The 27198-nt window shown below is 45.8% G+C and overlaps 1 protein-coding gene across 1 annotated transcript in view; it reads right to left on the reverse strand.

Moving 5' to 3' along the window:
- Nucleotides 1-27198, reverse strand: part of LOC141271150 (membrane-spanning 4-domains subfamily A member 4A-like) — a 193375-nt gene that overhangs the window by 11876 nt on the left and 154301 nt on the right. Inside the window, exons 5-6 of the mRNA XM_073681252.1 lie at nt 21380-21511; nt 6903-7025 (exon numbers count right to left, since the gene is read on the reverse strand). Of these exons, the coding sequence (XP_073537353.1) occupies nt 6903-7025; nt 21380-21511 (255 nt within the window). The remainder of the gene's footprint in view (nt 1-6902; nt 7026-21379; nt 21512-27198) is intronic.

A 27198-nucleotide genomic window follows, 5' to 3' on the forward strand; every position in this document is an offset into this window, starting at 1 on the left:
GTTTGAATAGCAGATAATGCTTTGCCACCACCACTACCACCCTGTCTTCCACACGGTAGAGTCTCAGTAGCCATGAGTCTGGACCGCATATTCCTCACCCTGATCCTCCTTTCTCCCACCATGCCAAGTGCCCAGAGATAACTGATCCCACACTTGGACACTCAGAAAAGCTGTTCACTTTTCCATTTGTAGATTCAGGTCTCTCGCCCGGCCAGCTTCAAGCGAGTCAAGAGGAAAACGTGTGTAGCAATGCCCAAATATTTGAGCAGCCGCGGTCACACAAAGGCACCGGTGGGAAAGTGCAATTACTGTCGCAAGAGGGGGATGATGATGATGAGATACAATTGCCAGAAAATCAGGAGGAGGACCAGGGTGCGGAAGTGGAAGACGAGGTGGTGGATGATGTAGTAACTGACCCAACCTGGCAGGGGGTCATGCAGAGCGAGGACAGCAGTACACAGGGGAAGGGAGGCATAGCACCACAACAGGCAGGAAGAAGCAGTGTGGTGGCTGCAGACAGAAGGTGGGAGAGTGTTCCCCGTAACACCAACACGACAGAAGTTGTCAGTACAACTGTTAGGTCTTCCCTAGTCTGGTTGTTTTTTAAAGACTCTGCAGATTACCCCAAAAAGGTCATTTGCACCACCTGCCAGGCCAGCATCAGCAGGGGTAGCAAAACTAGTAGCCTGACCACCATCAGGATGATCAGCCACATGGCAGCAAAGCACCCTACTAAGTGGGCCGAATCCAAGGGTCGAGAAAGTGTCTGCAGGTGACACCACTGCTTCTTCCACTGTTGTGCGTGCACGCCAATCCCGTCCATGTCGCATGCGAAGATGCCTCACGCCCTGCGCGTGTCATTGCACACTCTCATTTAGTACCATCAGCAAGCACGTCCACGTCCTTGTCGAGGTGCAGCATTCAGTTGTCCCTACCCCAGTCCTTGGAATGCAAGCACAAATACGCAGCCAACGCCCCACAGGCCAAACTACTATATTCACACATTTCTCGACTTCTTGCACTCGAAATGTTGCCTTTCAGGCTCATGGAGATGGAAGCTTTCTGCAACCTGATTGCGGCAACCGTCCCTCAGTACTCGGTCCCCAGTCACCACTATTTCTCCCGGTGTGCCATCCCCGCATTACATGAGCACGTGTCCCATAACATTAGCCGTGTACTCAACAACGGAGTTACTGGGAAAGTCCACCGAACCACGGACACGTGGACAAGTGCTTGTGGGTAGGGATGGTACATCTCGCTGATGGCACACTGGGTTAATACAGTGGAAGCCGGGACCCAGTTGGACCTTGGGACGGAACACGTCCTCCCGACGCTGAGGATTGAGGGCCCTGGGAGAGTCAGGGTAGCCCCCACATTCTACAGCTCCGGCACCTCCTCCTCCTCTTCACCCTCTGTCTCCGAAATGACCACATCAGTCAGAAGCTGGAAGCACTGCAGCACTGCCTCGGCCAAGCAGCAACAGGCTGTGCTGAAGCTAATATGCTTAGGTAAAAAAACGCACACCGCTGAAGAGTTGTGGACAGCTCTGAAAGAGTAGGCAGATCTGTGGCTGACACCGCTGAACCTACAGCCAGATCTGGTCGTGTGTGACAATGGCCGGAACCTGGTGGTGGCTCAGAAGTGGGGTGAGCTCACACACGTACCATGCCTTGCCCATTTGCTTAACCTCGTGGTTCAGTGGTTTCTCAAAACCTACCCAGGTCTGTCGCATCTGCTTGTCAAAGTACGCCGCGTGTGTGCCCATTTTAAAAGGTCATCTACAGCTTCCGTCGCCCTTGCCGTGATTCAGCAGCGTTTGCAGCTTCCAGCTCTCCGAGTGGTGTGCGATGTCCCCACATGTTGGAACTCTACATTGCAGATGTTGGGAAGAATTTGTGAGCAGAAGAGGGCAGTTGTTGACTACCAGCATCAACACAGCCGTCGGTATTCAGGTCAGACTCCAAACATAAGACCTCAGGAGTGGACATGGATGTCAGACATCTGTACCAAACTCCAAAACTTTGAGGAGTCCACCAAGATGGTGAGCGGCGATGACGCCATAAATAGCATCACCATCCCGCTTCTCTGTCTTTTGAAAGGCTTTCTGCTCACAATTAAAGAGGATGCTTTGCAGGCGGAGCACGATGAGATGGAGCATGGAACCATACAGGGTGATTTCACGCAGCCCAGTCTCATCACATCCCAACATGGATTGGGTGAAAATGAGGACGAGGAGGAAGAACAGGAGCTAGTTTCCTGCGCTATAGATGGTACTACCTGCACAACTGTCATACCGTCTGTTCAGTGTAAATGGCCTGAGGACATGGAGGAGGAGGAAGAGGAGGAGGAGGATGATGAGGAGAGCATAGTCAGTTGTCCTCTTGGTGAGGACGCTGAAGTCTTGCCTCTTTGCAGTCTGGCATTCATGGCTGAGTTTATGTTACGCTGCCTTTCCCGTGACACTCGCGTTGTCCAAAGTTTGGGTGACAGTTATTACTAGTTTGTGACACTTCTAGATCCACACTACAAGGAGAACTTTCTGTCTCTTATTCCCTTGCCGGACAGGCCTAATAAATGCCCTTGTTGCGGAATTATTAAAAAAATTCCCATCTGAAAACGCTGGCGACAGAGGTCACAGTTCGTTGGACAACCAAGGGGTACAGGCGAGAGAGACACAAATGCAATCCAGAAGAGGCAGAGGAACACTGTCAAAGTTCTGGGACAGCTTTCTCAGACCCTCCCTGCGCCCAGACCCTGATGCGTGAGGTACTCTGACAAGGAGGGAAAAGTTCTGGAAGATGCTGAAGGAGGACCTTGCCGACCGTACCACCATCCTCCGTGATTCCTCTGTGCCTTATAATTATTGGGTATCCAAGCTGGACACGTGGCAAGAACTGTCTCTCTCTTGGAGGTCCTGGCCTGCCTTGCCGCTAGCGTTTTGTCAGAGCGGGTTTTTAGTGCCGCTGGTGGAATTATAACCGATAGGTGCATCCGCCTGTCAACTGAAAATGCTGACAGGCTGACTCTTAGAAAAATGAACAGGGGCTGTATTGGGCCAGATTTCTCAAGACCACCAAATGATAGCAGCATAGCATAAACTCAAATACAGTGTCTTTTTTGTGGAGATCTAACTCTATTCCCATGCACCTCTGTCTTCACACCCAGACATGGGTATACGCTTCCTGATTTTGTCTATTTGCTCTTGTTCTCCTCCTTCTCCTCATCCTCCACCACAATATCTACCATATCACCATATCTACGTCTCTTGCATGGGGCATTGGAGTTCCTCCAAATTTTTGTCAGCTGTTATATTCACTGTATAGGCAAACAGTATGGTAAACCCACTTCCTAATAATGGGAACATTGTTTTCAGGAGGCCTTCCGACCTCTACGTCTCTTGCAAGGGACACTGGAGTACCTCCAAATTTTTGGCAGCCGTTGCAGTCACTGCATAAGCAAGAAAAGTATGGGAGACCCATTCTTTTCTAATGGGAACATGTTGTTACTGTGGCCCAGCTCTATGTGTCTTTAAATTGGTATTGGGGTTTTTCCTAAATTTTGGCAGCCGTTGGACTCACTGCATACCCTATAACTGTATAGCAGACCCGCTCCTTTCTAATGGGAACATGTCGTTACTGAGGCCCTGCTCTGTGTCATTAAATTGTTATTGGGGTTTTTCCCAAATTTTGGCAGCCCTTGCAGTCACTGCATGGGCATTACCACTATAGGACACCCACTCCTTTTATAATGGGAACATTTTTTTTACTGAGACACTCCTCTGTCTCTTCAAAGGGGTATTGGGGTGAATCCAAATTTTTGGCAGCCCTTGCAGTCACTGCATACCCAATAACAGTATAGGAGACCCACTCTTTAATGGGAATTTAAGAGGGTAACTGGGAAGGTCAAGCGCCTCTTTCCCTTTTGTGAATGTATTGTTCTACTCAGTGTTTATACTTGAATATGTAAATGTCTATTATCTAATGTTAGCTACAGGGACAGTATATGTTAGTGGATGGTATATTAGATTAGGAATTCGGTACGTTGCAGTGGTGGGCACAATAGTTTAGGATAGAAATGGTTAATATATTTAGTAATAGCTCCAGTGTAGAAGGAGCTGGAGTAGTAACAGAGTAGTTTGCCCAGCAACCGACAGACGGTTGATGATTGGTCCAGTTGAAAAAGGGGGAGGAGTTTGGGCCAGAGGAGAGCAACGGTTATTCCTGTCAGGAATGAGTTCAGTCAGAGCAGTTGTTGCTGTTAGGGTATGTGCTGGAGGAAAACTGAAGAGAAGCTCGGGGGCCCTTGGGGCTGAAGGTCAATAAGGATACCGACGGTCGATGTTAGAAAGAGTTAGGCAGCTTGGGGAACGCAGAAGCGGTAAACTCTGAAGATAGGACCGAAAGGGAAAGAAGAGAGGACGACAAATGTAATTGTGATGTGCAAAGGAACGGTATCTGTGACCAGAACTGAGCAACAAAAAGAGTTTAGTAAAGTTATATTATATAAAAGAAAGACTGTGTGTGACAATGATTGCTTGCCTCCAACGGATGGATTCCTAAAGAAGATGGAGGAGCAACCGAAAAATGTAAGTGTTTTACACAACATGCAAAGCACAATACAACATGGATATTATCTTGTATTTGTGGGCGGTCAGGGTCAGAATATTATATCAAAGCAATCCCTCGCCACTACTACCACCCTGCACTCCTCACAAGAACAACAAAGCATAGCTGACAGCTGGCCCTTTAAGAATAGTAAGAGCCGCCTGAAGGCCCTATAAAAATAGTGTTTGTGACTTTTAGAGTCCCTCCTTCATAAATGAAACAGGCTGTGTCTGATCATGTCTCTCATACCACATGGCAAGATATGGTAGTAAAATGTTAAAATGACATTTACCGGTGAATGCAATGCAGAAGTGCAAAAATGCATCAAAAACGCTACGTGTGAACATAGCCCAAGGTGTGGAGGAGCATTTTTGTTTTTGGTTATTTATTTTGCCTTATATACAAGTCATTACCCTGGAAGTAACCTGGGAGTCACCTGGGAATCAGAAATGCTTCCAGGGGTCTTCTCCATGCTGTTACCATGTCATTTGAGCACTGTTCCCATCGATTTGGGCAATTTTTAGGCCCTCTGCTGGCCACTGGGGGGGAAAGGGGGTGCGCCGGAAAAATGCTTGAGTTTCCCATAGACTTACATTGGGCTTGTTACTCAGACCAAACACTCGAGCATTCCAATTTGCTCAACCCGAGCAACGAGTACCCGAGCATTTTAGTGCTCGCTCATCACAAGAGAAGACCTAATTTGTAAAGCTTGCCAGGGAATAGTAGTGTTGGATGAATAGTCCGAAGCTGAACCTTAGTGAGTTGCTCCAATCCCACTCCCTGAGATTGACAGGTCTGTCCTTCTACACACACATAGGGAGAGACCTGTAAGTCAAAGAGCTTGGGGTAGGGAAAAGCCACCAGAGACTGCTCTTGGACTAGTCAGCCATGACAAGTATTTCCTGGACGGCTTTTCAAAATATGTTTTATCTGAAACCCCGCAGCATTACAGAAATAAACATACACGGTCAGGCTGCGTGCACATCTTGCGTTTTTCATGCGTTTCCGCTGCGGAAATCTGCATGCGTTTTTTCTGCCAGAGAGATGGAGAAATGCTGCAGAAATTTTCTGCTTCGTTTCTGCATCGAGGGCACATAGCCTCACAATAATTCTGCACATGGTACGATGAGAGGATCGATGTCAGATTCTCTAATAACTCTAAATGGACACAGAACATCACTTTCAGCCACCTCTGTAAAGCTGGGAACACATATGCGAAGGCTTTGATTTATACCAATCAATCCTAGACTACACAAGGAAAAACTCCAAAAAAGGACACCCTACCAAAATTGTAAATCTGATTTTCAGAGAGATTTCAATGACTGTTTATAAAAATGTAAATCATTGCAGAGTTAAAAAATAAGCATCTTTGCCATTTTATTACTACTTTTGATAGTGGCCAAATGGAGATGTGAAAAGAAAACCTAAATGAACATTGTAAGATCCTTGAAAATATATCAATATCCAGAAATATCCAGAAAATATGTGAAGTATCTTTCATGTGTGAACATGCTTTTATTCTTAAATTTAATTTTATCAGTTATATAAGATGCACTGCCCAATTTGATAATACTCTTATTATATGAAATAAGTTAATCTGAAACTGTGACGAGGACCGGATTGGTGATGGTGAGAAGCGGAGGGGCCAAAGGTGAGCGGTGAGGTGAGTATAAGGATTTAAAAAAAAAAAAAAACATTTTTACATCTTACATTAATTATGCTCTGGGGTCTTTGAATCTAATTTACTGGAAAAATCCACTTTAACAGGTGAAGTTGAATTTTACGTGATCTGCTTTTTATATATTGTCAGAACAGCAGAAGAAAGTCCTGCTCTTATTACACTATATAGAAGAGTAATGAACTTGTTATTATACGTGATGAAAATCTGTATTTGGGATCGAAACATTGTAAATGGTCATGTTAATAAAACATCTCTCTTCAATACCATCATTCAAGATAATACTACTGCTCAGGCTCGGACAAAAAAAAGCTGTATTTTTCTTCTGATATTCAAAAGACCCCCCCCAGTAAGAGTAAAGACCTTTTTCAAACATTTTATTTTACTACGTTACTATAATGTTATCCCAATGGTATAGGACCATGCATTGTGTAAGTGGCCAGGGCAGGATGAAGAGAAGAAACTTCAGGGCCACCAGGAGAGAAAGCAGCAGACCATGTCTGGAGTATCAGAGGATCATGTGTGCCAGATACATGTGACTTAAAATGGCACCCAAAATCTGCTAGAAAAAAATAAATTAAATGATACTCAGAAGGCATATTTACAAATACTGGACTCACCGGAGGGACATTTATTGGTACTTGATCCAGAGCTCGGCCACCAAATACAGCAATTGAGACAGTCACACAGAACACCAGCAGATTCAAAAGAAAAAGGATAGCCAAAATTATATATGCACCAGCCTGAAAAAAAAGAAATGTACAAGTCCTCTTAGTACAATTGGATTATCAAAAACAACCAGAATGAGTGCTCTAAACTGTTGTAAATGATACGTGCTGGCTTGTGTCTGCAGGTGTAAATCATATATATGTTTATAGAGTATATACAGTAAATATACATGTATCTGTAGATCTTCCAATCATACAGGTTATCAACATTTGGGTTTATGACATTTTTAAAAAAAAAACACTTCTATTTTTTAACATATGGATTTTGCACAAAACACAAGTTAAATTACGTAAACATCTTTATTGTATGCAAAAATGTATACAATATTATATATACAAATGTATTAAACATTTATTCTGCAAATTTATTGGAAATTAATTCTTGCGCCTTTTCTTCTCTTGATACTTTTTCTCTTACAGAAGGCCTGTGGATCCTCTCTGTGACGCATCCAGCAGTAGTCCCCCATCATGTTCACGTTCCATCTACCTTGGTATTGTTGTTCCATCCCTCTTGATATCCTGATGAAATCTTTCTCCTTGCTCTTCGCTAACTGTACCAAGGTTTTCAAAAAAATAGTCCAAATGGGAATGTAAAAGTTATAACTTCAAATTGATCAGACAAGAGAAGGATTTGAAACATTTCAGCATGTTCTCCATGATGGACTTAAATTTTGGATCTTTATTGTTACCTAGAAATTTCTTCATGACTTCTTTAAAATAACCCCGAGCTCTTTACTCAACAGGTTTCATATTTATTTCTAAAAAGTTGTCCTTCATGAATTTCTGAATATCTGGATCCACGGAAATGCTTTCCTTCAGTTTTGCTGCAGTCAGTCCCTGAAACTTGGTACCTCACAGGTCTCTCCTTCTTTAGGTAGAGCTTTCACAAACTGCTTTATCAGTCCAAGTTTAATGTGGAGTGGTGGCAGGGGAACTTTAGTGGGATCAACTAAACTTTCCACAACTATATTCTTGAGTTCAGGTTGCAAAGATGTTCTCATTGTCTAATTATTTTGGCTCCAGTGATGAGTCCTATCCCGGCTGTCTCATTCACACAAAAAACATGGGTATTTTGTGTATCCTCCTTGCAGCCCAAGGAGCAAAGAGAAAACTTTCAGATCACCACATATTGACCAACCTTGATCTTCACAGTTGAATTTTTTAAGAATAAGGCTAAGTGCCCACGATGCAGAAATGCTGCATATTTTTTCCGCATCTCCCTGGCAGGAAAAACAAAAGCGGATATTATATGCGTTTTTCCTGCCAGGTAGAACCGTTTGTCAAGCGTTTTTGCATGCATTTCTGCATGCGGGTTATCAAGCGCTTTTCCAAGTGATTTTAGCATCACTTGGAAAAGTGCTTGACAACTTGGTCACACTATATAAATCCATGCAACCGGCATGGATTTATATATTGTGACCAAGTTAATAGTTAAAAAAAAGAATAAAAATGGTAAAAAATAAAAAATAAAGATTATACTTACCTTCCGATGGCCCCCGGTGTTTTCTCCCCTCCGCCCGGTCTGTTGTATGGGTCGCGGTTGTGTGAAAGGACCTGCAGTGACGTCATTGAGTCATGTGACAGGTCACGCTGCCGCCGACGTCAGCGGTCGTGTGACCTGTCACATGACTAAATGAAGTCATGGCAGGTCCTTTCACACCACCACGACCCATACAACAGACTGAATGGAGCAGATAAAACACCGGGTGCCATCGGAAGGTAAGTATAATCTTTATTTTTTATTTTAAATTCTCTTTTTAACAGGTTCTATGGTACCCGAGTCTGGAGGAGAGTCTCCTCTTCTCCAGACCCGGGTACCATCCACACATAGAATCGCATAATATCCATATGTGCAAATGTGTTCACGCAGATATTATGCGTTTCAATGCAAGTCAATGGCAGCAATTACTCTGCGTGTCCGCAAAATTAATGGACATGCTACATATTTTTCTTCAATGATAATCCGGAGCGGAAATTTCCGCAGCATGTGCACAGCACATGCGGATTATCATTGGGGAACATGGGGCGCATATTACCAAGCGTTTTTTAAGCGTTTTCACTGCAGAAATTCCGTGGCAAAAACGCTTGAAAAACGCATAGTGGGCACGCAGCCTAAAGTCTAAATTCTCATAGCTTTCGTTCAAGTGCACAGAATGCCCTACAGGCACTGAAGCATACTTGCTGCCATTATGCAGTAACACAGCTTTCAGACTTTTTTTGGATGAATAAATAAAGAGTCTCCTCTCGCTCACGTTGTACTCAATGTTAAATTTTTCCATCATGAAAAATAAGTACCAGGAGCTAGCAGGTTCTTTTCCTTTAGTCTACACTGTAACTACAGTTATATAAAAAACTCCTCCCAGTGATATCAGTCCAGGCTGTGGCTCATAGCTTTAGCTCCTGCCTGCAATAATAGAGTTGTCGGTTTCATTCCCAGAGACCAAATCACAAGAAGAGAAAATTACATTTTTGTAATTGTTTTCATGATGTTTTAGCAATCTTATAGGAAGAAAAAAAATCTGACTTGTATTCTCAGTCTAGAATACAGGTATATAGAAATATACTGCTATGTACAGATGAATCTCTATGTACCAGTATAATCTGCGTGTGGGGTCTGAGCCTGCAATGCAGCTTCAAGTATATTAAATAGCTTTAGCTGCTGTTTGCAATGTTAGTGGTTTGGGGGTTTAATTCCCATTTAGACCTTATAACAAGAAGAGTTTATTTAATTGACAATGTGTAGAGAGATGCTGGCCTGCTGACCCCACCTCGGGGAGGAGGGGCTATTGAGACATTGCACAGTGAAGAGAATGAGAGGAAGTCAGGACAAAGTCCTGACCTGCTGAAACAGTGGGACTGACCCCTCAAATTGGTACAGTCCCACTGAATCCGACATGGGTGGGAGTTATGGGTCTACCATTTCTTTGAATACTGAGCTATGTATAATCCTGTCCACACCCCTGATTGACAGCTTTCTGTGTACACTGTACCAATGCTGTCAATCAGTGGTGTGGGTGGGGATCTATAGCTCATGAATATGCAGGCGTTGCATGGCAGCAGATTTACTAGTCCTCTACTTTACTAATCCACTAATAATAATCTTCTGCTGATAAAAGTGCCTCAGCTGCTGCTGCAACCTCCTACTCTGTGGCCTCCCTTCTAACACTCTCGCACCCCTCCAATCTATCCTAAACTCCGCTGCCCAACTAATCCACCTGTCCCCCCACTATTCCCCGGCCTCTCCTCTCTGTCAAACCCTTCACTGGCTCCCCATTGCCCAGAGACTCCAGTTCAAAACCCTAACATAGGCATACAAAGCCATCCATAGCCTGTCTCCTACATATATTTATGACCTAGTCTCCCGGTACTTACCTGCACGCAACCTCCGATCCTCACAAGATCTCCTTCTCTACTCCCCTTTTATCTCCTCTTCCCACAATCACATACAAAATTTCTCCTGTGCATCCTCCCTACCCTGGAACTCTCTATCCCAACATACCAGGCTCTCACCTACCATTGAAACCTTCAAAAGGAACCTGAAGACCTACCTCTTCTGACAAACATACAACCTGCAGTAACCACTGCTCCACCATACTGCTGTATGACCAGCTCTATCGTCACCTATCCCTTACAGATTGTGAGCCTTCCCGGACAGGGTCCTCTCTCCTCCTGTACCAGTCGCAATCATGTTTGTTCAAGATTATTGTAATTGTTTATGTTATGTATACCCCTTTTTCACATGTAAAGCACCATGGAATAAATGGTGCTATAATAATAATTAATATCGATACATGTACAGAGTTATGTATATATACACACATTGTGTGCACAATTATTAGAAACCTGAGTATTTGGACCATATCGTCATTTTTATGAAGATTTTCCAACTCCAAGCTGTTTAAACATAAATGCTTATTGAATGAAGCAGATCAGGTGATAAGCATTTGTGTAATGAAGGAGGCTGTTTTCTAAGGATACAACACAAGGTGTGTGTTTATCAAGGTGTGCATAGTTATTAGCCAGCTGGTTTTCCTCAGGCCAAAAAAAGAGATTTAACAGACTCTAAAAAGTCTGAAATTATTATAGGTCTTACATAGGGATGCAGCATTCCTGAAATTGTTAAGATAATGGGGCACGATCACATGAACCATTAAAGGTTTTGTTACTGCAGAGGAACGCAAAAACGCATGGAGAAAAAAGAGGCACATTAACTGCCACAGATTTGAGAAGAATCAAAGTGAAGCAACCAGGAAGCCACTATCCTCCAGTGCTGATATATTCCAGAACTGCAACCCCCCTGGAGGCCCAGAAGTACAAGGTGTTCAGTGCTCAGACATGGTCAAGGTAAGGAGGACTGAAACCTGACCACCACTGAGCAAGACACAGAAGGGGAAACATCAAGTATGCACCAAGAAACATCTGAAGACAAATTTTTTAAAGGTTTTATGGACTGATAAGATGACAGTGACTCTTGACCTACCGGATGGATGGGCTCGTGGCTGGATCACACAGACTTAAACCTAGACCCAAGATGTCAGCAAAGTGAAGGTGAAGCATTGCTATGGTCTGGTATTATTAAAGATGAGCTAGTTGGACCTTTTTGGGTTGAATATGTACTCACAACTCCCAAACCTGCTGCCAGTTTTTAGAAGACACATTCTACAAGCAGTGGTACAGGAAAAAGTCTGCATCTATCATGAAAATACTGCTATAGCAAATATGTCAGGTAATAAAATAAAACCTTTAGCAGAATTATTTAAAAACAGCTCTCCATATAATCCGTACAGAATTATAATACATAATACACACACATATAATAAAATGTCAACCTGAATCTCCAAAATAGATTAATAATAGGTTGTGGCATTCAATCAAAGCAGTGCTAAATTTGGAAGCATAATCAAATTAATTTTTATATTAAATTTGATAATATTGAATAATTATGGAAATATCTCACCCAGATTCTTTTCAGGAAAAATGGGAGTAGATTAGTGGTCCTCTTAGTAACTCCAGGATGGTAGTCTATTTGGAATGCCCATAATCTTGATCAACAGGACTTGTGGCCAAATAAATTCTCCCGGGATGTTATCTCTATTATAGATTTATCAGGGGAGTGTAGTGATGACCTGTCAATTCCTTGGCTAGTTTCTGGGAATTATGCAGCACCGGGGCTGAAAAGAAGCCCCCTATCTATCAAGAAAATTATGATTTTTATGCAGGACAATGTTCCATGGCAGAATCATAATACTCCACTGCTTGGCTGCAAGTAAAGGCCTCAAAGGTGAAAGAATAATGACATGACCCCTTCCTCACCTGACCAAAACCCTATTGAGAACTTGTGGGCCCTTCTTAAAAAGATTTACAATGAAGTAAAGAGGTATACCCCTCAGATCAGTGTCAGGTTGTGGTTAGGTGCTGCCCAAAAAGTTGATCATCAGCAAATTAATTATAAATACCTCAATTTCAACTTCCATTGCTCCATTTCAGCATTTAGTCTCCATTTGGAGACCACATGGACAAACCATGAAGAGGCCTTCACAAGGGAATGTCACACTTGTCCTACTCCTAGAATTATGGTGTGGGGTGTCATCATGTATGGTAGCCATACCCCTCTAGTCCTTATTCTAGGTTCCCTAACAGCTCAGCATTACATCGAAGTGGTGGTGGAAAAAGTAGTAAGGTCACTTCTCAAAATTATCCCATGAGCAGTTTTTTAACATGACAATGCATGTTGGTTGTGCTACTGTTAGCAGACTGCTCACAGTAACATTCTACCATGGTTTGCATTGTCTCGGGACTTGTCTCCCATTGAGCATAGCATGCCAATTCGTGTAAGTGCATGTATTTCTACACTTGGCACTCTTACTCAATACTAAATAAATTCAGTTGTTTTATAAATGTTGCTTCCATTTTTTTCATCACTTACATATTATTAACATGTCTATCCATTGTGTAATTTCCTTTTTTTTAAGACTTTACCTTCTTGGTGTTGCAATTTCATAGTTGAGGAGTGTAAAATTATATAAAATAAATAAAGTTATATAAAATAATATATATATCTATAATATAATCATAGATGTGTCCATCTATATGAAGCCTCTATAGACTGCGCAAGCGCGATGCGTCTGCACAGTCTGGCCCCAGACAGAAAAACGCATCCAGCCGTTACAGGTAAGAGGAGTATCTCGCTGGAGATCACGGTATGAGTAGGCACTGAACGCATACCGCGATCTCCGGCGCCATAAGTACATACCTGACCGGGAGAAGTATTGCCGCGGCACCTCTGTTTGGGCCAGAGGCCCGGGGAGGAGTGCGGCGACGAAATCGGCGCATGCTTATAGCGCGCTATCTGGCGCCATTTTAGTGAAGACAACAAAATGGTGCCGGACAGTGCGGTATGGGCACGCGAATACTTCAGCGCCATTTTGTTGAATACTCTCTGCAAATGTGTCTTCACTAAAATGGTGCCGGATATTGTGCTATACAGGCACCATTTTATTACAATAACACAGGCGACGTGCTGCAGGTGAGTGATGGAAAGGTGAGTAGGAGTGTTTTTTATATTTAATTGATGGAGGATGGGGGCAGCACAAAAGAGGATGGAGCAGCACAAAAGAGGATGGGAGCAGCAGGATGAGGGCACCACAAAAAAGGATGGAGGCAGCACCAAAGAGCACAAAACAGTATGGGGGAGCAGGATGGGGGCAGCACAAAGAGGATGAGGCAGCACAAAAAAGGATGGGGACAGCACAAAAAAGGATGGGGCAGCACAAAACGGGATGGGGGAGCAGGATGGGGGCAGCACAAAAGAGGATGGGGGAAGGACAAAACAGCATGGTGGCAGCACAAAACAGGATGGGGGCACAAAAGAGGATGGGGCAGCACAAAAAAGGATGGGGACAGCACAAAAAAGGATGGGGCAGCACAAAACAGGATGGGGTAAGCACAAAACAGGATGGGGAAAGCACAAAACAGAATGGGGGCAGCACAAAACAGGATGGGGACAGCACAAAACAGGATGGGGGCAGCACAAAACAGGATGGGGGCAGCACAAAACAGGATGGGGGTGGAACAAAACAGGATGGGGGTAGCACAAAAAGGATGGGGGAGCGCAAAACAGGATGGGGGAGCGCAAGACAGGATGGGGGAGCGCAAAACAGGATGGGGGAGCACAAAACAGGATGGGAGAGCACAAAACAGGATGGGACAGCACAAAACAGGAGGGGGAGCAGGATGGGGGCAGCACAAAACAGGATGGGGGCAAAAAATGGGGGAAGCACATAACAGGATGGGGGCACAGGATGGGGGAAGCACAATACAGGATGGGGAGAAGCACAAAACAGGATGGGGGAAGCACAAAACAGCATGGCGGCAGCACAAAACAGCATGGCGGCAGCACAAAACAGGATGGCCGCAGCACAAAACACGATGGGGACAGCACAAAACACGATGGGGACAGCACAAAACAGGATGGGGCAGCACAAAACAGGATGGGGGCAGCACAAAACAGGATGGGCGCAGCACAAAACAGGATTGGGCAGCACAAAACAGGATGGGGCAGCACAAAACAGGATGAAGCAGCACAAAACAGGATGGGGGCAGCACAAAACAGGATGGGGGAAGCACAAAACAGGATGGGGGAAGCACAAAACAGAATGGGCGCAGCACAAAATAGGATGGGGCAGCACAAAACAGGATGAAGCAGCACAAAACAGGATGGGGGAAGCACAAAACAGGAGGGGAGTGGAACAAAACAGGATGGGGGCAGCACAAAAAGGATGGGGGAGCGCAAGACAGGATGGGGGAGCGCAAGACAGGATGGGGGAGCGCAAGACAGGATGGGGGAGCGCAAGACAGGATGGGGCAGCACAAAACTGGAGGGGGAGCAGGATGGGGGCAGCACAAAACAGGATGGGGGCAAAAAATGGGGGCAAAAAATGGGGGAAGCACATAACAGGATGGGGGCACAGGATGGGGGAAGCACAAAACAGGATGGGGAGAAGCACTAAACAGGATGGGGGAAGCACAAAACAGCATGGCGGCAGCACAAAACAGGATGGCTGCAGCACAAAACAGGATGGGGACAGCACAAAACAGGATGGGGGCAGCACAAAACAGGATGGGCGCAGCACAAAACAGGATGGGGCAGCACAAAACAGGATGGGGCAGCACAAAACAGGATGGGGCAGAACAAAACAGGATGGGCGCAGAACAAAACAGGATGGGGCAGCACAAAACAGGATGGGGGCAGCACAAAACAGGATGGGGCAGCACAAAACAGGATGGGGGAAACACAAAACAGGATGGGGGCAGCACAAAACAGGATGGGGGCAGCACAAAACAGGATGGGGGTAGCACAAAACAGGATGGAGGCAGCGCAAAACAGGATGGGGGCAGCGCAAAACAGGATGGGGGCAGCACAAAACAGGATGGGGGCAGCACAAAACAGGATGGGGAAGCACAAAACAGGATGGGGGCAGCACAAATCAGGATGGGGCAGCACAAAACAGGATGGGGCAGCACAAAACAGGATGGGGGCAGCACAAAACAGGATGGGGCAGCACAAAACAGGATGGGGGAAACACAAAACAGGATGGGGGCAGCACAAAACAGGATGGGGGCAGCACAAAACAGGATGGGGGTAGCACAAAACAGGATGGGGGCAGCACAAAACAGGATGGGAGTAGCACAAAACAGGATGGGGGCAACACAAAACAGGATGGGGGCAGCACAAAACAGGATGGGGGCAGCACAAAACAGGATGGGGGCAGCACAAAACAGGATGGGGAAGCACAAAACAGGATGGGGGCAGCACAAAACAGGATGGGGGCAGCACAAAACAGGATGGGGGCAGCGCAAAACAGGATGGGGGTAGCGCAAAACAGGATGGGGGCAGCGCAAAACAGGATGGGGGCAGCGCAAAACAGGATGGGGGCAGCACAAAACAGGATGGGGCAGCACAAAACAGGATACGGGAAGCACAAAACAGGATGGGCGCAGCACAAAACAGGATGGGGCAGCACAAAACAGGATGAAGCAGCACAAAACAGGATGGGGGAGCATATAACAGGATGGGGGAGCATATAACAGGATGGGGGTACACATGACATGATGGGAGAGCACATAACAGGATGTGGGAGCAGGATGGGTGGAGCACATAACAGGATGGGAGCGCAGAATGGTGACAGCACATAACAGGATGGAGGACCAGAATGGGGGTGCACATAACAGGATGGGGGACCAGGATGGGGGAGCACATGACAGGATGGGAGATCATATAACAGGATGGGGGACCAGGATGGTGGAGCATGGACGAGGATGGAAGACCATATGCCAATAAAAATGCTAGCCACCCGGGAGTAGAACGGGTTCAATAACTAGTATTAATGAATGAATACAGATACAGTGCCATACAGATATGTAGACTATCCTTATAAAATTAAGGTATATTACAAACAAGAAGAAAAAAGCCAGCACTATACAACCTGCATGTCTCTTGTAGACTATGTTGTTCATAAAAGCAAAGATAGCACCAAAAAGAAACTGGGTGCTTACTTATGAAAAAAGTTAATGAATTGTGGAAAAAAGAAAAAAAAAAAAAAACAGGACCGGTTGAAGCGCACGCCAGCGCGAAACGGCCGTCGTTCGCTTTCTGTGCTCTCTGCCGCAAGTTTTATGCCTTAAAGGGGTTTTCCCATTAACAAAAGTTAATTTTAATCAATACATTTTGGAATAATAATAACTTCCACAATTGGATGTGTTTAAATTAAATGTTCCTGTGCTGAGATAATCTTATACATGTTCCCCAGTGTAATGGCTGTGTCTCACTGTGTACGGAACACAGTCTGATCATACCACATCTCCTGGACAGGGGAGGAAGCAAAAGAGATTATACAGACATTAAAGCAGGGGCGTATCTAGGAGGGAACAGGCGGGGCATGTGCCCCAGGTGCAGCTGACAGGGGGGCGCAGTTGGGCCACTTAATGTGGCGGTCCGATGTGTCACCCCCCCCGGTGGCTGCGTTCTGCCGCCCCCCCGGACTGAGAGTCAGCAGTTCTCTGAACAGGGTGTCAAGCTGACACTGCGCTCAGAGAAGCTGCAGCTGCCGGCTCCCGGCGTTGAAGCTCTGATCTCAGGATCAGAGAGATTGCCAGCAGCGTGATCCGGTCATGTGATCACACTGCTGATGTCACTCACCGGCACTGCAGCTCAGGCAGAGGCGGCCATTAGTGGAAAGTGCTCCACACTGAAGTCACCGAAGATGGAGTTGAAGATTAATTGCGGGGGGTGATTTATGATATGGCTGGAGGGGGGGCGATGATTTATGATATGGCTCGGGGGGGGGGGATTTATAGTATGACTGGGGGGGTGTGATTTATTGTACGGCTGGGGGTGATTTATGGTATAGCTGGGGGGTGATTTATGGTACAGCTGGGGGGGGTGATTTATGGTATGGCTTGGGGGTGATTTACTATGGGGAGAAATTTATTGTATGGCTGGGGGGAGATTTACTATGGGGAGAGATTTATTGTATGGCTGGGGGGGGACATTTAGTGTGGGGGAGGGGCGGGAGATATTTTGTGTATGGGTGATTGATGTGGACACAGAATGGGGAGGATGGGTGCGTATTCAATATGGGAAGTGAAGGAGAGGAATGTATACAGACACAGTATGGGGAGCGAGGGTTAAGTTATGTATGCAGACTCAGTATGGGGAATTGGGGGGATGTGTGAGGAGTTAACTATATGAGGAGACAGTATGGTTAGCAGGGGGATGTGAGAGAAGACAGTATGAGGAGGTGGGGGAAATAATGGGGGGAGAAAAGTGTGAGTGGACACAGAATGGAGGCTGAGTAGTGTGGGGAGACAGTGTAAGGGCACAGCCAGGAGGGCACAGTAACCCAAAGAGGGGGGGTGATTTATTATGGGGAGAAATTTATTGTATGGCTGGGGGGAGATTTACTATGGGGAGAGATTTATTGTATGGTTGGGGGGGACATTTAGTGTGGGGGAGGGGTGGGGGATATTTTGTGTATGGGTAATTGATGTGAACACAGAATGGGGAGGATGGGTGCGTATGCAATATGGGGAGCGAAGGAGAGGAATGTATACGGACACAGTATGGGGAGCGAGGGTTAAGTTATGTGTGCAGACCCAGTATGGAGAATTGGGGGGATGTGTGAGGAGTTAACTATATGATGAGACAGTATGGTTAGCAGGGGGATGTGAGAGAAGACAGTATGAGGAGGTGGGGGAAATAATGGGGGGAGAAAAGTGTGAGTGGACACAGAATAGAGGCTGAGTAGTGTGGGGAGACAGTGTAAGGGCACAGCCAGGAGGGCACAGTAAGCCAAGGAGGGGGGAGTATGATCGGGGGCACAGTATAGAGACTGGGCCCTATAGGGGGGACACAGTGTGAGGACAGTGTGAAGAGGGGGCCCAGTATGGAAAGTAAAGGGACAGTGTAGGGGTCATATTTTGTGCAGGGAATATAGTGAGGAGCAATTATTTATTCAGGGGCTCAGTGTACGGCAGATATTTGTATTCAGGAGCATTATATTAACACTGCTATCTTTAGGGGCATCGTGTAGTGATGTGCTGATGCGCCCCCAGTGCTATGGGGTACTCGGGAGCCGGGCCTATGGATGCTGGTGGGGGATATCACGGTGGCTGGCCCGGTCCGTGGCCCAGGGCGGTCAACAAAAAGGGGATTGTTATTTGTATGGGGTTTGGGAAGTATTCGTGACGCCACCTGTGGAATGCGGCTAAAGGGAGCCGCCGCTGCGGAGCAGTCCTCTGAAGCTGATGATACTGCAGGAGGGATGGTATGACTCTCCACAGGAAGAGCTAGCTCCAGGGCAGTGTAGGGGTTGTTGGTTGCGCTGGGCGTTGTAGTGCAGGGGGAAAAAATGGCGCAGATGAAAGAATGGACGGAGGCAGTGCAATGCAGTCATCCAAGTCTTTACTCACAGTTCTTATGACAGTTCCACTGGTGCACTGTACGGGTGCCAGCCTCCCACGTCGCGCTGCGTTCACCAGGCAGGGGTTCAGCTCTTCCTCAGGTAGTTTAGGAGTACCTGACAGAACCCCACTTTCTTGTGTTCCTAGCTAGACCGTCTTCACGCTGGGTCTGTCTCCCTCCTGCCCTGCGCTTCCCCACTCTCAATCCTGCTCGGGTGCTCTGAAGTCCCTCCTGTCTCGTCGGAGTTCCCGGACCTACTTGACCCTCACGTGGGTTAGAATGAGGCTTCGGCGACTGACTATATAAGCCAGAAGCCTCCGGTTTTCCCAGCCGAGACCTGGAGTAACACGGCTGGACCAGGGGCCAGTCCCCTTCTTGCGGTCTACGATCCCTCTGTCTTCTGACAGATTCGGGGCGTACGGGTGCCGTCCCGCACTCGCCGTACCCCCTGGGATCCTTCTATAGATCGGAGCCTACTCCTCTGCTCCCCTCCTGGGCCTCCAAGACTGGGCCCTGCTTGTGGAGCAGAGCTCCTAAAGAGCCTCTGCTCCCACACTGTCTTCACTCTCTCCTCTCACTGACTGATCTGCCACCCTAAGATGGCTTCCCTTTTTATACCTACTTTCAAAGTGCTCCCCTAAACTGCTTCATCCACCCACACCCACTACTAGTTCCCCCCTACCTCTGGGTTCCCCCCACTCCAGCTAGGGACAGGGCTCAGCAGGAAAACCCTGTGCGTCTTGCCCTACCAGCCGGCCTGGAGCAGTGTAGTGTTGGATGCAGGTGTTGGGGTTCCGGGCAGCACTCCCTCCTTACCTGAGAGAAGGAGATACCACACCTCTGGGTGAGGTGCAGTACCTCTGTGGCGACTGAACCCTCAGGGGCTCCACAGTGCTGCAGAAGACCGGAGAAGATGGAAGTCTGCAGAGACGGCGGTGGATGAGAAAAGTCATCATGGAGTCTGGACAAGATGGAGAAGAAAGAGAAAGGCTCCGAAGACAACATCATCTATCAGGTACCTGGATGTAAATTTTATTTGTGATACTGACTAATGCTCATATTTTTATTTATGTTGGGATCATTAAAGGGGTTGTCCAGGTTTGTGATGAGTCTGCAGTCATTCTATGTGACTGCAGACTCCTGAATTCTCACAGTCCGCACTGCACACTGTCAGGATTCTCTGGTGCCGGCGATGTGTATACTTGCGGTCACATGCTGACTGGACATGTGTAGCCTCACTCAATGACAATGAATTGAGTGAGGCCGGACACGTCGAGTTGGAATGTGGCCAGAAGTATACAAATCGCATACTTGTGGTGATATGACCATCCACTCTTGCCCCCGGCAACGGAGAATCCTAAAAGTGTACAGTGTATGCGCTGTGAGAATTCAGAAGCCTGCAGTTACATAGAGTGACTGCAGACTTTAATATCAAACCTGGACAAGCCCGTTAGTTATAAAATGAAGCCCTGTAACCATTCCTAATAGTGTATAATATACTCGCTGTCAGGATTCAGCAGTTATCACATGGCCACTTCACTCACATGCGATTTTCATACTTACGGTCTCCTGACTACGAGCTTCTTTTCCTGCATCTCTCAGTTTTTCACTAAACATTGAGAGAGTTAAGAAGAGCAGCTTGTCGGCACATGACTAAGTATGGAATTCACATATCTGCTGGGGGGGGGCGCCAAACTGAACTCTTGCCCTGGATGCCAGAAAGCCTAGATACACCTCTAATTAAAGCACGGGATCACAGATGATTCTTTTTGTGAGGTAAAACATTTCACTGCCTGTTTTTAAACAATGTTTTACTCCAATGAAAGAATCAGCTGTGATCCCGTGCTGTCCTGTCTGTATACTCTTTTGTTTCCTCCCCTGCCCAGTAGCTGTGGTATGATCAGACCGTGTCCCTGTACGGTCAGACACGGCCATTACACAGTACACAGCAGGGGCACATTTATAAGATTATCTCAGCACAGGAACATTTTATTTAAATGCATTCAATTGTGGAATTTATTATTACTCCAAGATCTATTGATTAAAATGAACTTTTGCTTGTGGGAAAACCCCTTTAAATAAAGACTTTGGATTTTAAAAAGTGAGTGCTACTATTTTTTCTTTCTTCCACAATTAATAGTTTTTATTTTTATAGCGCCAACATATATACACACACACACACATATATATATACACATATACACAAACACATTAAAGTTGCCCACGAATTGACCAGTTCAAGAGTCAAGTACCTTAGTTTTATAAGGATAGTCTACATATCTGTATGGCAGTTCAAAAATCATATATTCATTGCTTGCATATATCTTGACAAACACAATGTGCAGTGATATTTTGTGGATATATATTTTTAACAATTTTATGAACAAAGAGAAAAATAGCAACTTACCGGTGCTGGATAATAATAAGTACACCCATAATATGGATTACAATATACTACAAAAAAATCCACTGCATTAATGATTATTCCAGTGAAGCTAAATATCGATGAGACGATGTTCAAACCAAAAGACGCTTTAACCTGAATGAGGGACAGAAACAACAAAATATGATAAATTTTGGTAGTTTAAGCTTCTGACAATAATTGCGACAGACGGTTTTATCCATGTTAGCACTTTCACATCTTATATCTTTCTATGTATTGTTAACAAATAGTCTGTTGTGCTGCAAGGAGCTCTGTATCATATGTACACATACAGTATAAAGATATATACTGAATGCATCACCCATGATTTTTTTTTTGCCAATGTTTATGAAACACTCTGTGTAAAGATATAACCTGGTTACCTAATTGCATTACTATGCAAATGAAAACCATGCAAATTGTTAAGTTATGCCTTATGCTACATTATGTTGTGTTTTCTCTATGCACTATTGTTAGCTAGTATATGCTTGCATGCAATGTCTTTATACAGTGGTGTGAAAAAGTGTTTGCCCCCTTCCTGGTTTCTTATTGTTTTGCATGTTTGTCACACTTAAATGTTTCTGATCACAAAACCAAAACAAATTTAAATATTAGACAAAGATAACACAAGTAAAACACAAAATGCAGTTCTTAAATGTAGGTCTTAATTATTAAGGGAACAAGAAATCCAAACCTACAGGGCCCTGCGTGAAAAATGGATTGCTCCCTAAACCTAATAACTGGTTGGGCTAGCCTTAGCAGCAACAACTGCAAACAAGCATTTGCGATAACTGGCAATATGTCTTTTACAATGCTCTGGAGGAATTTAGGTCCACTCATATTTGCAAACTTTTTGTAATTCAGTCACATTGGAGGGTTTCTGAGCATAAACAGCCTTTTTAAGGTCATGCTACAGCATCTCAATCTGATTAAGGTCAGGACATGACTAGGCCACTCCAAACTCTTAATTTTGTTTTTCAAATTCAGAGGTGGACTTGCTGGAGTGTTTTGGATCATTGTCCTACTGCACAACCCAAATGTGCTTCAGCTTAGGGCCACGAACAGATGGCTGGACATTCTCCTTCAGAATTTTTTGGTAGACAGCAGTATTCTTCATTCCATTTATTACAGCAAGTTTTCCAGGTCCTGAAGCAGCATAACAGCCCCAGAACATCACACTACCACCACCATATTTTACTGTTGGCATGATGTTCCTTTTCTGAAATGCTGTGTTACTTCTACGCCAGATGTAATGGGGCATACAACTTCCAAAAAGGTCAACTTTGTTTGGCAGTACACAGAATATTCTCCCAAAATTCATGGCAATCATCACAATGTTTTTAGGAAAAACTAAGAAAAGCCTTTATGTTCTTTTTGCTAAGCCGTGGTTTTTGTCATGGAACTCTTTATTAATACCATTTTCGCCTAGTCTCTTTCTTATGGTGGAGTCTTTAATAGTGTTGAGCCACCCCCGTAGTGTTCGCCGAACTGTTCGTCGAACTGTTCGTCGAACACCTTCGAACACCGTTAAAACCAATGGCAGGCAAACAAAAACACATAGAAACACATAGAAAACACCTTCAAAGGTGTCCAAAAGCTGACAAACTGCTCAGAAGACACAACTAACACATGGAAAAGTGACAAGTACATATAGTCATGCGAAAAGAAAAGAGGTGGAGGAGTAAAAGGAGGGGGAGACACAGATATAGGCATGTCATGCCCTTCTAAAATCCAAAAAGTGAGAAGCCGACACGTTCAGTCCGCTCCTGCCCGTGCCACCTCCGTGTCGCCGGGTTTGTGCCAGAGCCGCGGTGAACCCTGATGGCCAGCCCCCCTCTCCCAATACTGGTGCCTGTCCGCTGGTGGGTCGAGCGAGCCCCCCTGTGGTGGAGGCAGCTCTAAGCTTTTTAATTTAAATTGTCTCTCTAATTTGAATGAATACACTTTAAATCCATTTACAAGGATCTATTGGAGGGCAAGTCTGATGCCAGCAGCCGCGTAATTCCAGCTCCAGTAGCGTCCACTAAAGCTGCTGCAGTTAAAAAGCTTTTATAAGGATAGAGCTCGGCTGTCCACCGCAAGGCATCCTACTGCCAGTCCCAGCCCCTATGCCTTGGGGTGCCTCCTGATGCTCTTCACTGAGTATCCCGTGGTCCCGAAGCATTTCCTTTGAAAAAATTAAGTGTCCAAACTACAGGTGGTGTAGCTTGCTTAACAGCCGGGATAATCCGCTGACTAGCAGACACTGCTACTAGGCACAAAGTATTTCCTGGGCTAGATGCAGTTAAAAATTTGTAATTAGATACTCTCGTTGGATGCTGAGAAAGCATTCCATAGAGTCTCCTGGCACGCCATATATGATTCTCTTAAAAAGCTTGGGGTAGGGGTCTAGGGGACCCTTTTATAGCCAAAATCACGACCCTGTATCACAATACGTCACCTAGGCTGAAGATAAATGGAACTGTAGCACCCTGAGGGCTCGGTTGCTACAGACATATTGCACCTCACCCAGAGGTGTGATATCTCACTCTCAGGTAAGGATGGAGTGTGGATCAGGACCCGACACCTGCATGCATTACACCACATTGCCGTGGGGCAGGGTGACCAATATGCCTCTGAGATGGGCACGACAGTCCCTGTCCCTGGCTGGAGTGGGGGGAGGGAACACTGAGGAAGGGGAACCCTGTAGTGCAGGAGCAGGGAGGAAGCAGTTGCTGGGTGCATTGAGAAGGGAGTATAAAAGGTAGGCACCATCTTAGTTCAGTGCAGAGAAGTCTGAGCAGAAGTGGCAGGGAGCAGGGGCTATGCATGAGCTCTGCTCCGGAGGCGGGCCTAGTAACAGAGGCCCAGGCCTGGAAGAGGAAGAAGGAAGGAAGAGGAGCGGAGAAGGCTCCAGGAACGAGGAATGAAGGGATCCCAGGGGTGCGGACGGGCGAGTTGCCACCGCACGCCCGAATCCACCTGCGTGGAGGGGTCAGGCCAAAGGGGTAGACCGGTCCCCGAAACTAGTGGAGGCAGGAAACGACCCTCAGCTAGAAACCTGAGGCTGTGACATTTTATGTGGCGCAGCCCCTCGCTACACCCGCTAGGAAGGTACCACATAGGGTCAGGGAAACTGGCGCCAAGTTTACCAAGAGGAGGCCCGAGGCAGCCGGACAGAAGGGTTGGTAAGAAAGGCCAGACAAAGGACACACAAAGGGGGTCCTGTGAAGCGCTCCAAAGTTATCTGGGAGTTGTTTGAGCCCCTCACCTGGTGAGCACAGTACGACGTGGGCAGCCGTTACCTGCAGACGTGGTCTGGATAATAAGAACTGTGAGTAAAGGCCCTGGACTGCATCACTGACTCCGTGTCGTTACTGCTGCTGCCCTGCACCATCACCCCCATCCTCCGCATACACTGCCCTGAGGCTATACTCCTCCCGTGGGGAGTTATGCTACGCTCTGCTGCACCCACAACACCAGCCTCAGCGGTCTGCCCTGCAGCGGCGGTTCACTCTGACCACAATCCACGGGTGGCGTAGTCGGACATTTAAACATCAAAACCACATAAATAGTTCCGCCACTGGTTTGACCACCCTGAGCCACGGAACCCGGTCGCCGCCACGAAGACTGCAACCACCAGCATCCATCAAAAAGGGTTCGGCTCCGGGTGTCCCAAGGCCCAGGGGGTGCATCAGAACATTTTCATCACCTTTCACAATCACCAATGGGACAAGGCAGGGATGTCCTCTGTCCCCTCTCTTATACATCCTAGTGACGGAGCACCTGCTCTCATCAATTCGCCATAACCCCAATATTAGGTGGATTGAGGTGGGAGGCACCAAGTACAAGTGCTCTCTATTTGCTGATGATGTCCTAGTATATATCACTCAATCACATATATCCATCCATGCTGTTATGGCTGAAATAGATCACTTTGTTACATGGTCAAATTTTAAAATCAATGCAGCGAAGTCTGAGGCCCTCGATGTCTCCCTCCCCAAATCCATATAGGATTCCATCCAGTCCAACTTTCCCTTTGCCTGGCCCTCACAGGGTATCAAATACTTAGGAATTCCTATTCATAGAGACCTCTCCCATCTATGTTATTTTAATTTTGGGCCCTTTATTGAACAACTCCATACAGACCACGGTTGGCAAGTTAGAACTGTAAGATTCACTACGTGAACCACTGGTGTTTTGTGGAAAAGCACATGTACACTGTGTTCCAAATTATTATGCAAAAAGTGTTTAGGAGTGATAAGGGAAGAATTTGTTTGTTTGTCAGTTAAACTCATTGATGGTGATGTGTGTCAGGGCTCTTTATATCACTGTAAGCAATTGCAGACACCTGTGCTAATTAGTTTGCCAGGTGTGTCCAATGAAAGGCAAGACTACTTAAGAAGGCTGTCTCACATTATTATGCAGCCTACGTTTTCTGCCAAAATGGGAAAGAAAAAGGATGTGTCGGCTGCTGAGAAGCAACAAATTGTGGAGTGTTTAGGTCAAGGCATGACTACAATCAACATTGTGCGATGATCAGGATGAAGTGTCTTGGCAATCAAGAAGTATGTAGCTGATTCACAGTACACACGTGTGCGTGCTGATAAGGGCAAATTGAGGACTATTTCCTACAGGCAATTACGTCAGGTTAAAAGAGCAGCGGCAAAAAAGCCTTGTCATAGCAGCAGACAAGTTTTTGAAGCTGCTGGTGCCTCCAACGTCCCCCGAACAACAAGATGCAGGGTCCTTCAGAGGTTTGCAGCTGTGCATACACCATCCTGTCGACCTCCTCTATCCACTTCACACAAGCAGAAACGGCTCCAGTGGGCCAAACATTACATGAAGACTGATTTCAAAACTGTTTTGTTCACGGATGAGTGCCGTGCAGCGCTCGATGGTCCAGATGGATGGAGTGGAGGATGGCTGGTTGATGGACACCCCACGCAAACACGGCTACAGCGCCAACAAGGAGGAGGTGGAGTAATGTTTTGGGCTGGAATCATGGGGAGAGAGATTGTCGGCCCCTTTAGGATCCCTGAAGGCGCTAAAGATGAACTCCATAATGTATGTGGATTTTCTCAAACAGCACTTCCTGCCATGGTTCAAGAAGAAGAACCGTGTATTTCACAGCAAGATCATTTTTTTGCATGATAATGCACCATCTCATGCTGCACATAAAACATCTGCATCTCTGGCTGATATGGGCATAAAAGGGGACAAACTTATGGTGTGACCCCCATGCTCCCCTGACCTCTACCCCATTCAGAACCTCTGGAGCATCATCAAAAGCAGTGTCTTTGATGGCGAGAGGCAGTTCACATCTAAGCAACAGCTCTGGGAGGATATTCTGTCCTCATGCAAAACAATTGAAGCAAAACCATCCAAAACCTGACAAATTCAATGGACGAGAGAGTTCAGAAGCTCCTTTCGAACAAGGGGTCCTATGTGAAAATGTAACATCACCTAGAATAAAGTTTTGAGTTGAAAACTGTTTGATTTCAGTTTCTAATAACCTGCTAATGCTTATAATTTCAAAAATGACCATTTTTTTGGTCTTTATTAAAATGAAAAGGTTGATCGAAAAGTTTGGGGGATCTAAGAGTGTGGCAACCCAGTAGTCATGATTACTTCGAATTTTGACAATATGAGGGTCATGTTGCAGGTAGTGCAGCAAGAAGGCACTTATGTGTCTTGCGCATCTTGGAGCCCCAAAATTATTTTCCGGGCTAGATGCAGCTAAAAATTATTATTAATTTTAAATCTGGTGGAGCTTAGTATAGATGGCCTAATAGGATCAGTACTGCACACTGCTACAAAGCCCA

This window comes from Phyllobates terribilis, unplaced genomic scaffold (assembly GCF_046119375.1).
Source record: "Phyllobates terribilis strain yellow unplaced genomic scaffold, ASM4611937v1 Scaffold_5__5_contigs__length_657084704, whole genome shotgun sequence".
NCBI lineage: Eukaryota > Metazoa > Chordata > Amphibia > Anura > Dendrobatidae > Phyllobates > Phyllobates terribilis.